This window comes from Arvicola amphibius, chromosome 2, assembly GCF_903992535.2.
Source record: "Arvicola amphibius chromosome 2, mArvAmp1.2, whole genome shotgun sequence".
Lineage (NCBI taxonomy): Eukaryota > Metazoa > Chordata > Mammalia > Rodentia > Cricetidae > Arvicola > Arvicola amphibius.
Window position 1 is genome coordinate 184015044 of NC_052048.2, and position 17431 is coordinate 184032474.

The 17431-nt window shown below is 42.9% G+C and overlaps 1 protein-coding gene across 4 annotated transcripts in view; it reads right to left on the reverse strand.

The window, feature by feature from the left end:
• Dgki (diacylglycerol kinase iota) overlaps positions 1-17431 on the reverse strand; it is a 454067-nt gene that overhangs the window by 240518 nt on the left and 196118 nt on the right. For 3 of the 4 annotated variants that reach the window (XM_038320431.2, XM_038320432.2, XM_038320430.1), the window contains exon 7: positions 386-457. In XM_038320431.2, the coding sequence (XP_038176359.1) occupies positions 386-457 (72 nt within the window). Of the gene's footprint in view, positions 1-385; positions 458-7803; positions 8166-17431 lie in introns of those variants that run through there. The other variant, XM_038320434.2, reaches the window with a different exon arrangement.

The following is a 17431-nucleotide window of genomic DNA, read 5'->3' on the forward strand; positions in this document are numbered from 1 at the left end:
TTGCAGAGTTCACTCAAGGCTTCCTGGGCTGTACTTGGTATGATGAGGAGCCCTTAGCAGTCTGATGGACAGGGAAGATGTGGGTGGTCTAGGCGGAAGGAGCTCTAGATTCCAGTTCCAGGGTGAGAACCAGGGAGGGTTTCCAGTCTTTCATCCTGGGCTTCAAGTTCAATGAAAGAAGTAAAATTTTTCTCTCTGTTTTTACCCTAATTATATTTGCTTTTGTTCGATAATTTTGCAGTCTTTTTCCTTCTAAGGATGCTATATGATAAAAACTGAATGCTGAGTGAGGGTAATCTTTCCTCATGCAGGCAGGAACCCAAGCACTGGAATGGGCAGATATAATCACACGTGAGCCCACAGGCATATTTCATCCCACACTTACCGCCTGCTTGCACCAAGAACAGCTGATAGCCACGATCTCTTTACTGTGGAAGGAGAACTTTTGCTGGAAGCCCTGAGACAGTAGGACAAGAGACAGAGAATTTAAAACCTCCTTCATTGCAGCCCATACATGCCCTCCTGAGGTTCACTGAAGTAAAAGAGGCCAGAATTGTCACCCATTGCTATAGTAACCATTACTGCCAGTACCACATAGAACTACCCTCTCCACCTTCCTCCATGAAATCATTTTCTATTTCTGGGCCATCTGGAGCATGAGATAAAGGAGGCGGTGGTGTCTCCCACACCACAAACTTCTCTAAGCTAGCCACACTAAAATAAGAGATTTTCCCTTAGGAAATATGTATGTATGAACATATAATATATATATACATACATAAATATCATAAACTATATATTATAAATTATACTACATATTTTTAACTAAAATAAAAAGCATTGTTTCACCTGATCACGTACCATTGAGGCTCTGTTTAACTTTAGTATTTGAGAACCCAGGAAAAGAGAAATTAAATAGCAAAGGCAGTGCCTAGATGCCAGGGTCTGGGAGACGCCCAAGCTTAGAATAGTAAGTGCAAAGGCTGTCACCCTCCCCACAGGATGTTTGTTCTCAAAATAAGCAGCTTTTCATTTCATTCTTAACCAGCGAGCAGTAACAAAGACAATGCAATTGTCAAAGAATGTCCTTAGACCAACAGGCAAACTGTCTCTCCCATCAGGAAAGGTAATCCCCCAAAGGAAGTACACAGTAAGGCCCAGTGAGTCTTCTCCCGGATGCAGCCACTTTACTCTTCCTGTGAAGTTTCCCTGTCAAATACAAAAGATTCAATCTTGCAGCAGACTTCCTGGCCTTCTGACTGTTACAATCTTCCTGTCCCCTCTTCCAAGATGTTCCCTGAGCCTTAAAGATGGGGTGGGGGAGTTGCAGATATTTCATCTGGGGCTGGGCACCCAACAGTGAATCGTTCTGTGCAGTCTGACTAGTCATGGCTTTCTGTAGTGGTCTACACCTATTGAAAAAAGAAGTATCTTTGATGGAGATGAGAGCTGCACCTGACTGTGTATATAAGGATAATGGTCTAGATTGCAGTTAGGAATGACCCTGGGTTACGAAATTGGCCATAGCAGGCTTTCCTAAAAGATCGCTGGCCTAACTAGCCTCAGGTAATTGCTTAGGTTTCCAGTACCTGGCATGATTTCCCTCACGTTCAATTGGCCTCAAGTCCAAACTGACATGCCACTATTGTGCCTTTATGGCAATCTCACTGTGCTGACCATTGTTCTGGTTCATGGGTGTCACAGCTGAGCAGAACATTCAATGTTCTGTTCCTTCGGCAGATCCAGTAGCACCTTAGGATACCGCAAAAGCTAATCCTCAGGGAGAGGGCTTGGGGGTCAAGCTCAAGACCTCTTTGTATTGTATTCAAAGTGCTCAGTGTCTTCAGCAATGGGGACTGACCTTCAACTTCTGGGAACCAGCCAAGGGCAATAGCCACAGTGTCTATTCTTTCAGGAGTCTTTTTGGACTCCCATGACCAGCAACTCTTAAGGAGGTTTCTCACGCCTGGCACTAGGGAATTTGTTAGATTCTCTATGGCTCCTGGATGAAGCATTATCACTTAAGTGGCATAATCTCATTTAAACTGTATGTGTACATAGACTTATATGTGTGATATGTGAATTTAGATAAATATAAAATGATTCCTTACGGCTTTCACAAGCATCCTTAGTGTTATTATGGTAGTTCCCTTTCCTTTCCTCTCCTTCCATATTGACCTTCTTTCCCCTCCCCAACTAAAGCCCCTCCTACAGAGGTGATAGAAGGGAGAAAGGGAGAAATTGGGAACGTGACTTCGTATTTGGAATTGCGACAGGACTCTCTTGGCTTTGTAGTAACTTCTCCTTAACAATCACCAACAGTCAGAATTCCTTTGTTCCCTGTTCAGGGAATAGTTAACTACCCTTAGAGAGACTCCTGTCCTTAGGAAAGGTGCCGGCAAAATTGGCACAGGCTTAGCCTCTGGCATCTTACCCTTTGGGAGACTTTGTTCAGTTCCCAGAACAATCTGAATGGCTCCTGGCCTAATACTGCTCATGCTGAACCCCTGCTTTCCTTCTGGGAGTCTAGCATTCTGTTCTGGGTTATGCAAAAGATACTTAGGCAAATAAGACTCAGTGAAATTCCTGGGCGAGGAGCCTTAATGAGACAGATAAATAATATTTATATGTGTCTTGCAACTCACTACTGAAAGAACTTATCACAGTTTACAGGACTTGGAGCTGAAGCTGGCAGTAGCTGGTTTCTTCCAGGCTTACCCTGTGTTTCCGTTTTGCTGACCTTGCTTTGTGCCTGTGTGTTACAATAAACCACAGACAGGAGTTCTACATGCTTCCCCCTGCAAGCCCTCTTGTAAAGCATTCACCTTGGGTGACCTCTTGGACCCCTGGCACAGCCTCTCCAGATATGTCTTGCTAAACCTCATTCTGTTAACAGCAGAGCCTTTCCCCAAGACAATATTGCTTCTGTGTCACAGATTAAGTGAAATCCAGGGTCAGCTTTGACATTCATGCCCACAGCAATCATGAGCCACCTCCAGTGACAAAGTGTCAAAGCCACCTGACAGGAACGTCACTGAGAGGACTTTAAAAATCTACTGGGCTAGAAGACGAGGTGTGCAAGACGTTTCAAACATGATACCAAACTGCTCAATATGTCCAAAAGAGGCTCAAATAACTTAGTGTTGGAGACATTTGAAAAGTTCATCCAAGTCAGTTTTGAGGGAGCAATAAAAGTGATAGATGGCATATTCCTTCAGGGCTAGAGCAAAAATTGTGACACTGTCTGATCAAAGGAGCAAGTGTCTAAGAGAAAGTCTGAAGGAGCTGGTATGGGACAGAGCCCATGGATTTCTCAGGTGCTGGTCCTCAAGCCCGTCCAGGCCTCCAGGTGTGTCCCCTGCTCATTGCACCTGTCACATGTGCTCATGTTACATCTCGTCCTACCCCCTTATTCTTTATGGCCACAAGGTAAGCTGGTATTCTTTCAGTGTGTCTCCTGATCAAAGGCTTTAATGACACCTCTTTCATTGATGAATCCAACCATTCATCCAAGCATTTAGTGCCACGCACAGTACTCTCAATCACTTTTGGATTCTCTCTCTCTCTCTCTCTCTCTCTCTCTCTCTCTCTCTCTCTCTCCCTCCCTCTCTCTCTCTCTCTCTCTCTGTGTGTGTCTGTGTGTGTGTGTGTGTGTGTGTATTTGCATGTTTTCTGGCACATGCATGTGTAAGTGCATAAATGCATGCACATCTGGAAGCCAGATGTTAACAATCTTCCTCAGTCACTCTCCACTCTATTTTCTGGAGCAGGATTTCTCACTCAACCTGGCACTCGATGATTCAGTTAGTGTAGCTGATGAGCTTGACCTCGGAATCATTTCCCTCTACTTCCCAAGAGCTGGAGTTATTAAGCAGTCAAATTCACCCAGTTTTTATGTGGATGCTGGGGCGGGAGGGGGTGGTGGTGGTCAAGACTCTGGTTCTCACAGTTGCATGGCAATCACTTTATCATCTTAATCATTTCCCCTACCCCAGATAAATGTTTTGATATCAATATTTTATTATTACTATAAACTCATGTCTACCCAGTAAGATGGGTCTTGTAAGGTCTTGCAGGAAGTCTTGTTCCCTAAAATGCGCATGTCTGGGTCTCTGGGCCCACCCATTTTGTTTATTCTTGGCCAACCACCTAGAAAGCTATCATCATTCTCTACATTTCAAATCCACAGCAAAACCTAAAAAGTCATCCAAAATTATTTCAATGCCTGGACCTCACCCCTGCCACTGTTTGGCCGCCCTATCTTATTGGTGGTTTGATATGCTCATCCATCTCCAATACAAGCGTAAGGTCCTGAAATAAATCACTTCATAGTTCTTGGGAACTTGGAATAATTCTTAAAGTATCACTGTGCACATATTGTATTATTAACTAAATGAGAAAGTGGCTGCTACCAATGTCTTAACTCAGTTACAAACATTGTACTATACAAGCTTTAAACATCTTACTTATCCAAGCTATCTGAAACTGTACCTCCTCACAGTACCCTCCGCTGGGCAGGTAGCCAGCCACTCTAGACACTGAAAACACACTAGATTTCTAAACCTCACTCATAAATGCTCAGTATTATAATGCTATGTGTGAGCTATCAATAGGGTAAAAGGTGCAACATGATAGCAATTATAGCCTCGTTGAGAGGTCTGCTAAATGCTATGACCCGGGTACCAGCCCCTCAACTCATACAGTTGTACATCAAACAGAAACAAAGGGATGGGAAAGCCGAGAATGGTTCTTGGATCTTCTTATCGTCTAGGTGAGTTTAGGCAAATCATGGACTTCTAACTTCTCTCTGAGCTCCAAAATAGGAGCAATTCAAAATCTTCTCTAATTCCAGATGGTGAAAAGCATCTAATGAGACAATGTAATGTTGTAATATCACATACACACATGTGTGGGGATGTCCATGTATACATATGAAAGTTCTTTTTATTGATGAATTCATCAACAGGGACCTCTGTTATCTCCTTGCCAAGAAAACCTTCTTCTCTCTAAGGTAACTGGGTGCTACTCTATTCACTGAATCAACTTGTGTGCACTCAGCTGCATCCTCCATTGTAGTCCATATTAGCCTTCCAGATTCAAGAAGAAAACAGTCTTTTGGGGTGCTGACAGCCAGACTAATACCCAAAACAAACAATGCCGGTCACAACTAGGGCACTAAGCATAACTAAGCAAAGAACTGTGGTGGGTCCCTGGGGATTGAGCCTCCAGGTAAGCAGCTTGGTGCTTTAGACTATTCCAGCAGAGTCACCAAGACCATGGCTTCAGAGTTCTTAACTACTTCATGGACATAAACAGGGCTTGTTCACAGCTTTTGAGGACCAAGTTCCCCGAGAACTGCTATGGGGAGATTTTGATCAGTCTCTTAAGTGTAATAAAAAGAGCCAGATCCTAATCACTCAAGCTTAATTCTGGTCCAGATCTTCTATTACGGAACAGGCAGATGCCCTGACTGAATTTCAAATGACTCTGTGGTTTTTCAGGGCAATTTTGCTCAGCCCTGTGAAAGAAGAAAGGAAGGACAAGAAGCCAGATGCTTTGGATCCAACTGACTCCAGACTAAAAATATCAACCAAGTGGCTCTGGTAGTTCTCTGGAGATATTTTTTCCCAATCAAACTGAGACTTTGGAATAAAGTTTAAATAAGATTTATTCTGAGTGGCTTCAAACCCTGTTGCCTCTCCCTTCTTCCACCAAGGGCATGTAAGAAATGGCACTCAGCTGGATGGCCCTTGGCTGAAACCAGAGAAGGTGGCTTTACATGGAATGAACTGAAATTATTTTATTGATTTTGTTGCTTACTGAGGTTTGAGGTGGAAGAATCTCTTGGTTAGAGGTCAATCCTTCCTCGATTTGATCCAACACAAGAGCAGATATTCTACATGTCTCCAAAACTTAAAATGGTAACGACAAAGTAAGTCTCTCCAATGTCCACCAACATGACCAGGGCTCATAAAGTGATAAAAAGTCCAAATCCAAGGGAATCATAAAATAAGACTCAATTGATTTACCCCCATTAATATTTGTCTATGAAAAAGAATTCTAAGTAGTTTTATTCAAAGATTTCCTAAGCCTTGAAATATACATAAGAATATACTCATACATTTGACACTTAGATCTCTGAAATACTTATTACAAATAAGGTACAAAGCTCACAATGCCTTGCAAAGTAAGGCTGAGATCTGACAGCCCAGTTGCTGTACTACTTTTTTAACTGTATCTCGTAGGGTACAAATGCCAAGTGAATTGGGACTCGCTGATGGAAAAGAGAAACTTTTCCATTGAAACAAGACTTAGCAGCGTTAATTCTTTCAACCGAACCTCTTCTAACCAGCTATATCTGCTCAGTGAGCTAGAGCTTCCAGTGAATGAGGGGCAGATTCACAAAAACCTAACTGGAAAAAAAAATAGTTTTCTGACCAGGAAAGCAGGGCAGGCATTTGTTTTAACCTGCTATGCACTGCCGTTTAGAATGATCTCATCCAAAGAAAGGCTTCGCTCCTAACTTGGCAAAGCCACTGGAACCAGCCCCTTCCCTAATATTTACAAGCCGCTGACATTTTCCTCCTCAATGAGCTATTCAGTCTAGTTCTCCACTGACATTTGTCCTCTTGCCTGGCATTGTGAACCCTTGGAAACGAGGCCAGTGTGATGATGATGATGGTTGGGTGGTAAATATGGTGTAAAATATGTTAGCAATAGTTTCCTTTTTGTAAGATTGAAGTTCATCTTTCATAGAGAGTTCAATTTATCTGAACTTTCTTCATTTCTTATACTGATGTCTTTCTTGAGCAAAAATTGCTGCAAATATTTAAGATTTTCAAAGTAGAAATAAGTACATTCATCTGAATTGGATCAGAAGGAACAACGAGGAACCTTACAAATTGAATCAAAGTCAGTGGTGTCTTCATAACACCTGTGGTTGCTTCAAAATAGCTGACTGAAGGTTACATTATAAGAATCATCTTTGAGAATTCCAGACTGTTGACTACTGGGTTGAATGGTAGCATTAATTAAAGGCTCTGCATAGTTAGGTTGAGCTTATTGTCCAGAGTACACTCTCATTCTTGGGCTGCGCTGAGTCACAGCCACACCTGCAGACGAACACACATCCCTTCCTCAGCAGCATCTCAAGCCATCTTTTTCCAACATCACTTGCAATTGGCATAAACAAATCAGAGCTGGTCAATGATAGTCTCTGATAATTTCTGTTTTTCCTTTCCCCATTCCATTCATTTGTCTAAAGATCCTTGCTACAAGCTAAAGATCATACATTGAGTATCCTGGAAGAGGAGGAAGTAAAAAGGAAAAAATGGAAAGATTAGAATTCTCAGTACAATTTAACATCCCTCCTCTATATATGGCCATCCATATAGAGAAAGCATTGATTCTAGGATTCACTGATCATGCTCCATGACATTACTGAAGTGCACAGCTCATCCCAGGACCTTAAAACTTGGGCAGAAACCTGTAAGAATGGCTACCAGTTTGTATTTAACATTATACAGAGAGGTTTTTATCTAGTTATCATACTTATATTTAATCTTTTATGGCCATCCTAATTTGAGGACTAAAAGTGTGTCTGTAAATGTGTTTATGTATACATGTGGTGTGTGTGTGTGTATGTGCACGTGTGTTCACATGCATGTGATTGTACTAAGCTGTGCCTTCCTCTACTGTTCTCTGCCTTGTTTCCTCGAGCCAGGATTTCCCACTGAACCAGAAGCACACCACTTGGTTGTTGTTATTTTGTTGTGTCCCTGCTCCCCCGCCACGATGGCTTACCAGAAAGCTCCAGATGCCCTCGTGTCGCTGCCTAAGCTCCAGTGTGGGAGTAACGGTGCATGAGGTCACGCTCAGCTCTTTATATGGGTGGGGGGATCTGCCCTTACAGCCTCCCGCGTGTGCAGCAAGCTCTCTTAGCCACTAAGCCTCACCCCAGTCCATGACAGAAACACGTTCTACAGACGGAGCATTTGGTTCAATAGAGACCACGCTGTGTAAGACTTCAATGCTGGCCTCATCCTAGACTTCCCGGGTTTGCGAAGCATTTTCCCATCAGTACAACTGGCTACAGTTATGATAATGTTCCTCCGAGGGAACTTGTTTCTACCTCTGATCGACCCATACGGGACACCTTTACCAGTAAAAATATCATCCTACCTTGGTAATACTTTTTTTTTAGGCTAAAACAGTTTAAATTTTAAGCCGTGGGGTAGGATCAATGCTAACACAGTTACAAATGAAGCAATCAGGACAGCTTGAACAGAATCATGGAACTGAGATGCATGCCATCTGTATGGTTGTGCAAGAAATAACTGGTTGTACTCTGCCCTTAACTGCCAGGTTGAGAAAAATAGGCTTCCACAAGTGGAACTAACTACAATTTATTTTTGTGTGAACCTTAAGTGGTTTATATATGTTTGTTATATAATACGTTACATATTTATGATAATATTATATAATATATAATACATATAATGTGTAATAAAATACATTTATAACCATATATTATATAAGATATTACATAATAACATGCCTATTGTAATAATATATGCAATATATATTTACATATATATATAATTAAAGATAATTTTGATATAATTCAAGAGAAAGAGACTTTTAGAATTCTCTGCAATTAGTGCGACCCTGTCCCTCCTGGCTTAACAAGGTTGTGCTGAGGGCAGTAGGATGCATAAAACGCCTGAGATCTAATCAAAGTTTTGACTTTGTTTGGGGACTGTACTATATAAACTGTATATACATAGGTATATACTATATGTACCTCTTGTAGAAGGTATCTAAAGTTATCATAGAGGTTGTACCTCCAAAGTCCTGGTGACACATCTCACTAATGCATATATGCAGGAGATTGAGAGAACCTAAGCCTGGAGGGTGCAAGATAAACAGGGGTGGGATGTAAAGGTGCATAGAGTCTCTCTGGGTGGGAACATTCTTCTATAACACAATGCATTAATTGTGACCGTAACAAGTTAATGCCCTAGTTATACTATACATATTAGACATGATTGTTGAACCAGATGAATTGTCAGGAGCCACAGAAGATAATTCTAACACTAAAACCAGAAGGAGAACCTGAACAAAGATGTGATCTATGCTATGTGCAATAGAGATGGCTGAGTTACAGGGACAGAGGCAGAGGCAATTGAAATTTCACAGAAACTGGCATGCTAGGGAGCTGCACTGGGTACAAAAGGGAAGTCCAGTTGACTAGGGTCTCTAAGAGGTCCACAGGGCACAGCATTGACCAAAGCTAAATTTGCATCACTGAGAAAGTCGCCGTCGCGTCAAGAGAACCCCAAATGGAACTCCTTGAAGCTTCATCCCGATGGGAAGAAATGCCTCACAGAGTGAGCGGTGTAATAGGAATTGGCATTTAGAAGATCAAAGCCATAGGGAATAACGTGACAGCACTCGGCCACCAAAGCACAATGACACGCTTTTGTGGACTGGTGCTGCAAAGGAGTGTAGCCTGGAGAGAAAACATAACCAGTTAATATGCCCAACTTGCACAGAAGCTACAAGACTTCCGATAAAAGTCTCAGTCAATAGAGTCAATGAAAGCATGGATACAGGATCACAACAATGGGGAGAAGCCAAATGGTACAATAAAGAGTCATGATCCTTTGCTCTTTTCCGTGACAAACGTCAAAGATAGAACCCATGGACTGAAGGTGTGGGTAGGATCCCTAGGGCTGCAGTAAAGTCCATAGTAACATTTCACTGTTTCTCACTAAGAGAACTTGTGGCCGTAATGTAGGTAGGTGAAAACCGAGGAGAGAAATATTCAAATAATTTGAAAGAAATTGGGTAAGTGTTCACGTTAATGCATCTATCCTCAGTGAGGCAACATCTCTGTTTTCTCATGTAGACAGGAGAGGAAGGGAAGAAAAGAAAGAGAAGGAGAGAGAGGGGCAGGCGTAGTAGCAGGAAAAGGAAATGAGAAGAAAAGAAAAAGAGCAGAGGGGAGAAGAGACAGAGGAATGGAAGGGATGGGGGAGAAGATGGGAAAGGAGGTCCATCTAGGACTAAGGCTCATTTGTTCCCCAGTTCTACCTAACATCTGATAATGGGTAGGTCCCAGTGCTGTTTCTCAGCCCCTTGTAAAAGGACTCGTATAGCAACAACACCCCAGTGAGTCTCGTGAAGCCCTCCCAGCCACACGTAAATCAAAAGTAATGTATTCTCAAAGCACTGGGGTTAGACGGCTTCAACTTGAATTATGACAACAGTATTGTTTTTCACATTTACTTATTTTCTTCTGTGTGTTTGTGTGAGAGTTGTGTGTGTGTGTGTAGAGGCAGAGGCGTGCACCCCTACACATTCCCACTCCATTTACCAGTTTCGCTACAAAAAACAAGATGCTACTGAAGAAAAATTCTGAACTATCAGGAACGGACCCAGCGGGCTGTGATTATAGCTACCAAGTTCAGGATCTTTCAGCATTTAGTATATGACATAAGACTGTTGATTCGTCCGATAAATTCTTCTCCATTCTTCTCTGAAAAGAAAGTTAAACTATTTGCACTCACGTGTTCCTCTATGCACTCACAGTGTTTTCCTAGGCTTGTAGCTCCCTTGGCTGTCACCCAGGTGCAGTGACAGGTATCTGAACCAAAAGACACTCTGCCTATCACTTGCTCTGCAGTATTGGGGACATCGTGTTAAAGTGAGTGAACAGGAAATGTCAGGTCCACTGAAGGTCTTAGAAAGGGAGAGAAGGTGGGCAGACAAGCCCTACAAACAGTCACAAAAGCTCCCACTAACACAGCCTAAGGAGGCTCAAGGATCCAAGGCATGCTAAAATCGTCTCTCCACGACAAAGAGCACTTTTGTCGCTTCTTTAGTTGCTAGAGAGAGTTACTTCATGATCCGCTTAGGGGAGGGATCCATGCTCCTAGCTTACCGTGGGATCCAAACCAGGAAAGCGTTTTCCCACAAGTCCTCTCTGAAATAACAGTAGCCCTGCCACTCCAGGTGCTTAGAGGGACACAGGGAAGGAGAAAATGATCCTTGTGACATAAGAAAAATTACAATACAGACTCTAGGGCTCCAAACCAAGCATATGCCCTCTGCAGGAAAGGACGGCACACCTTGCAAAAGCAGCTAGTATTGTGTTGTTATGCTCTGGTGCAGGACTACCTGGTCATAAGTCACCGCTGTCATGAGTTGGGTTGTATCATAAAGACTGTGTTAAGTGAAACTACCTGGACTCTAGCATAAGCAGGACCAAGAATTCACTAAGGCATGTCTCAGAAGTCCTGTATCATCTCTTGTTATAGGTCTTTCCCTATATATGTGTGTGTGTGTGTGTGTGTGTGTGTGTGTGTGTGTGTGTGTGTGTGTACACATGCACATGTACTGTGCTGTCCATCTGGAGAAGGAGAGAGCCTCTGAGTTTGGGACATGGGCGGGTCAACTTGGTGTGTAAGTGCAGGACAAAAGTAGATTATGGTTGCTAAGATCTGCTCAGAGTCATTCAGAGACATAGGTAAGAAGAACTCTTCATCGTGGGCATAAATTCAGGTGGAACAATTGGCTGTTAGCGTTGTCTAAAAAGATAGTGGTTTGATATTAAGATATATTAGGGCTTACAGTGATATTGAATGGCTTGGCTAGTTGTTCAGGTGCTTAGGAAAAAAGCAAGAGGTCTGGAGCAGAGTATTGTGGATGAACACGACAGTAAAAGCGTGAAGATCATTGTCTTGTGTGTTAATGGCCACCAGAGAGACCTCACCCTGTAAGAACTGAAAATGCAGATATAACTGTTAGTGTCACAGCCCGCTATTCCTGGCACCATTTGGTTCTGATGTAGCAGCGAGAAATGTTTAGTCCAACAGTGTGGGTTTCCTCTCACAAAAAAATGAGCTAGCTACCGTCACTGCTGAATGTCACCTGCCAGTGGCGTCATCTCTCAAACTGAACAGCCAGTTCCTTAGAAGGGAAACAAAGACACTGAGGTCTTTGCTAGCAGGGCAGCAGCTCACCTTGATGGGAATCAACACCCTTCCAGTATTGGGCATGCCTGTACAAGACCGTCACAACATGGTACCCGTTCAGAGAGAGAATGTGACCATGAGCTACACTGGCCCTGACATGTTACACCCAAGCCATAAGTCCCTCAATTGACAGAGACACAGTGGGCTTTGGAAAATAAATGTAATAGAGGTTGAACTTTGAAAGGACATCCTACGAGCGCCATGCTCACAAAATCCCAGCCTCTGCGCAGAGCTGTGCCTCTTGCAGAAACTAAGAAGCAGCAGCAGCACTGCCCTGCAGACACCTAGTCCCACTGTCCCACTTGGGAAACCTGTGGTTCTCACACTCCTAACCTGGGTTCTGAGAATCTGAGGTCACACAGAGAATATCTCCACCATGGAACATAACTGGAAGAGCTCAAACCTTGAATTAGCAGTGCCTCTATTTATTCAGGAACAAGAGGCCAGCAGGCACAGAGAGGAATCACCACATGGTGGAGAGTAATTGAACTTCCTTCTTGGGAGGAACGCAATTGTTATTTAACAATGGAGACCTGAAGACTACACCTGATACCCAGGGAGTCCTGTGTAACCCAGAACATTTTTCATGATAAACAAAAAATGACAGAAGACAAGACCTGGGGGTCAAACCACCCAAGGGAAAGGGCCCTGTTTCCCAGACACATACCAGGGATGCCATCTACACTAGAAGGGCTAATTAAGAGTGGGGTACAGCTACAGCGGCTTCTTCACCAGCACTGGACTAGTCCATATTAATTAATTAATATTAATTAATTGCTGCCTTACTGCAGTTGCCTCTAGCCAACAGAAACTGATTCATAATTCGGAATCACTAGACCTACACCCTGGACTTTTACCAGAGTAATTGATCAATATTTCCTGGACAACATCCTAACCCACTTGGACATACATTTAGACTCATCTAACTTGTTTTAGAAAATCCGGGTATGTGTTTGAAGTTGTTTTCCCCGAAGCTCCATTTATAGAAAGCACGTGGACTCCTGATTCTCAGTTAGCTACTCGGTGCACATGTCTCTATCAGGATAGGAAAATTAAGCAATAGCTTTACTGCTGTAGAGACTGGTTTAAAAATACATGAGGGAAGTTCCCCTCAACAAGTTAATTTATCTCATATATGATTTCTTATCATAGTTCACAATACTCTTTCCTTTTCTAGTACTGGGATAGAACCCAGGTCTTCATGTATGCTAAGCAAGCCCCAATTCATTGAGTCCCAACACGTGTTGGGTTTTTTTTTACGTTTTTATATCTTTTTATTTCACGCATAACAGTGTTTGCCTGTGTGCACGCACATGCACCATGTTTGTGCCTGCTGACCACAGGGGTAGAAGAGCCATAGCAGGAGGGAAGCTAATACTGGCTGGGACATGAGGAGTTTCCATTCTGGCTCCACCCTGCGTTTTTGTATAGTGTCCCATGTATAGTGAGTTCACATACAGCCCAGTGGTAGCAACCGGAAGAGAATGTGAGAGAGAGCAACTGCCAAAGAAAGAGCAAAGGATTCTGGGGTAATCCTGCTACTTCATAGGTACACGACAGGTCAAAGGCAGAGGAAGAGTAGCAACCATCAAATGGCTCTGCAGAGTAAAGCCAAAGGATACATCCACCTGGGGCCTGCAGCCAAACCCTGAGCATCTTGTCTCCTGATTTGTAATACCTTTGTGATGCAAATAAAAGACAAATGGCTGTAGATTTTAAATACACAACTTGAGGAGTTTGGAGATAAGCATATACCTGTGAAACCAGATCCACACACTGTGCCAGCAACATACTCATAGCCTCCTAAAGCTTTCTCCCACCTGCTTTATTTTCAGAAATAAGAAAGCTTACATAAAGGCTGGGGGCATAGCTTAGTGGTGCAATGGTCCCCTAGACATCCTGAAAGCCTGGGTTCGATTCCAATCACCACAAAAGCCAAGGGAAAAAAAAAAACAAGAAGAGTGAGAGAGAGGGAAGAAGTAAGTTAGTTTACATCGGACCAACCCTCTTAGCAAAATACCGTGTAGCCAACACAACACTGCTGACTCTAGGCACCGTACTACACAGTAGATATGGTTTTACATGACTGAAACTTTGTACCCTTTGACTACGCCATCCAGCTCCTCCTCCCTGCATGAGCCCAAATGAGATTACACCAAGTGAAATAACCAGATGGCAAGGAGGACGCCCTGAAACCACCTCTGTGCTGCAGCTAATGCAGGGAAGAGTGAAATGATGAGTCTCCATCATCGCTTGCTCTCAACTACAGACAGAAGAGCCAGGCTTCTCGCAGTTTTCCTGGCAGGGGCCACGCGGAGAGCTCAGACAGCTCTTATGCCCTTGCCCCTGCTTCCATGACGTTAGCGCTGAAAAGCCACTTCTGTTACAGCGAGACAAACACACAGGCAGGCAAACAACAAAATCTGCCTAACCAGTGCACACAGACTCACCCATACACTTCCTTCCACTCCTCATCCCAAACCCAGCAGAGTGTGTGGAAAGCTGATTCTGGTGCACACACATTTCCAGATCACTGAAGTATGGGTCTTCCGTTTGTTTAATGGGGTATCCCCTCAATATTCCAGGAGAATACTTGCCATGATTTCTCAGCCTAGAATCCCTTTCACTGTACTATCCACAGAATGTTTTCAATTTCCTTCTCATTTACCCATTACAAAAGCTATTGTGTGTACTTGAAGTGTATATTTTACACACTACTGCTTAGAATCATCTTAAATTAGTTTTTAAACAATATCCATTACAATCAAAGAGTACTTTTCACGTTTTCCTATTATAGATACCTAACTACCTGAAATGCATACATGTCAAAGTATGTCTTCCACGAACAAATAATTCATACTGTTGTGTCCTGTCTAGTTAGGGAACTGAAAAGCACCAGAGCTCCAGACCCAAGTTTGACTAAGTATTATGGTATAAAAAACTGCTTTTAAGATTTGATGTCTGGGGGCTGACGAGATGGCTCAGTGGGCCCAGTACCCAGCACCCACATTGGGAGGTAACAGTGGTCTGTAACTCCACTTCCAGGGAATATGACACCCTCTTCTGTGAGTAGGCACTTCACGCATGTGGTGCACAGACAGATGCACAGGCAAACCACCTATACACATAAAATAGAAATAATACTTTTTAAATGCTATGAAGTGTGCTTAATACTTGATAAATATCTGAAATATTGACTTAAAAAATTTAAAAAGCAGCTGTTTTGTTTTGCAATGTTTTTATATTCTCGAATAAAGAGATGAAAGATATGTTTTCAGACTGTGATGGAGAAGCTTGTCTCTATAGTTACACTGGCCAGTGAGTAGGTTTAAAAGCCTGAAAGAATAGAAGGTAATTATAATCATTATTATATTTTTCCTCTGTCTTTTGACATTCTAAAGAACTTTAGACAACTAATTACTGAGTGCATCAGGGTTGAATGAACACAATGGATATGGTGAAGAATAATTACTTACAGGCAGGCTAAAGCCTGTATCCTGGCTTTAACCATAGATGGCAAACTCTATAGCCCATAGAACAAAATTGGCATTTATGGACTGCCTTGGGCTCTACTTTAAATTGGCTTTGGCCATTATTGACTGGAAACAAATGGGGATATGTATGCCCCTAGCAGGCAGGACGTCTCAGCTGGTGAATGGTGTGATCTTCACAGGCTCTGGTCTCTTTGGGTCCTCTATCAGTGGACATCTTAGTGATCCTCATCATCTCTCGTGGTTTCCCCACTACACCATTTTAAATATTTTCTTTATATATCAAACCCTCATCAGACTGAATGACGTAAGTGCCAGTGTCTCATCTCTCTTCTGACCTGGCTCTGCCTCTTTGATGACAAGAACTACGAGCGACAATGTAAAACTGTGCACAATGGTTGCACACTCGGTAGACTGGGGTTCAGCTCCTGTTGAAGAATTATGCAATTTTGCATCAGAGGCTCTCTCATGAGATAGCCACTAACAGCCATACGTACAGAGCCGAATGCACATTCAAGCCTCAAGAGAGCACTGCTCCCATTATTTATCTTATTGTTGAGTTAAAAAGTAGACATTGAAACCATCGAGAAGTCACTAGCATTCCTTAAAAATCCCCAAAGTTTACAAACCACCGAAAACCACACTCAAAGTTATATATACATAAAGAAGTTTTCCTAAGTGAAGTGTTTATTTTTTAAGTGGCAAAATTACGGAGGATACCCTCCCTCTTCTGCTCTCCTCTGAGTGCTCTTCCTCCTTTCTGTCTCTCCCTCTCCCTGTCTCTATATCTGGTTCCCTCCCTCTCTCTATCTGCCTCTCTATCTATCTATCTATCTATCTATCTATCTATCTATCTATCTATCATCTATCTATCTATCTATCTATCTATCTACCTACCTACCTACCTATCCATCACATGCACACACGTGTGTGTGTGTGTGTGTGTGTGTGTGTGTGTGCATGTGTGTGTGTGTCCACCTGTGTATAAGGGAGAGGTTGAGTAGGGTTTAGAATCTAAGCAAGTGTAACAGTTAACAATAGTACTAATAGAAGTTACATAAAGACCTGGACTTGACATGACTTTGCAGTCCCTTCCTCTGTAAATGGAAGCAGAGTCATTAACTTGCCTCCAGTCTGAGAAAGAAGCTGGGATCCAGTGAGGGCTATCTATTACCCAACAAGGAAACACATCACTAAAAGCATCCATCTCATAACTGTGTGAGTCTAAGACTTTATAGACAACAGGACTATAAATGCAGGATACGAACACAAGAGCACTGTGTTTATGGGAACTTTGTGTGATGAGCCAGGACGTGTCCACTGATACCCGTGGTGTTCAGCAAACTGTAAGCACTTGTGGATGCTGCTGAAGAACCCGGGCCAGGGAAGGAGGCAAGGCCACAGCATCATAGGGTACAGAGAGTCCAGTAGCACTTCCACACTAGCTGACTAAGCCACCATAAAAGGAGGCTACAAAGACGGTGCAATATGGCTCCAGGGAATATTCCTCACAAAAGCCATTGTGTTTATGGGTTCTAATTTAATGAAATTCTTCCAGCTCTATTATGGCCTGAACTGCTGACTGGTGTGAGGTACAGAGTTCTCCAGGATGGTGTTTTTCCAGAGAAGGGGAAGCATTCATGGGGCCATCACCACAATCACTTCCTGGACTCCAAAACTAGCTCCTCTGCCCTCAGCCTCCTCTTCCACATCCTTTCCCTGATCTCTCAAATTACATTGCTCTCTGCAAAAGCAGAAGTCATCTGCTTCCAGGAGAACCCATGCTGAGTGCTACACTTTCATCCTCCCAGCTGACCAGGGCAACTGTAAGTAAGTCTGTCTTTGTATATTGGGAAAAGCTACGTCTCAAATAAGTCGAGGTCAGCACGATGGAAAATGTAC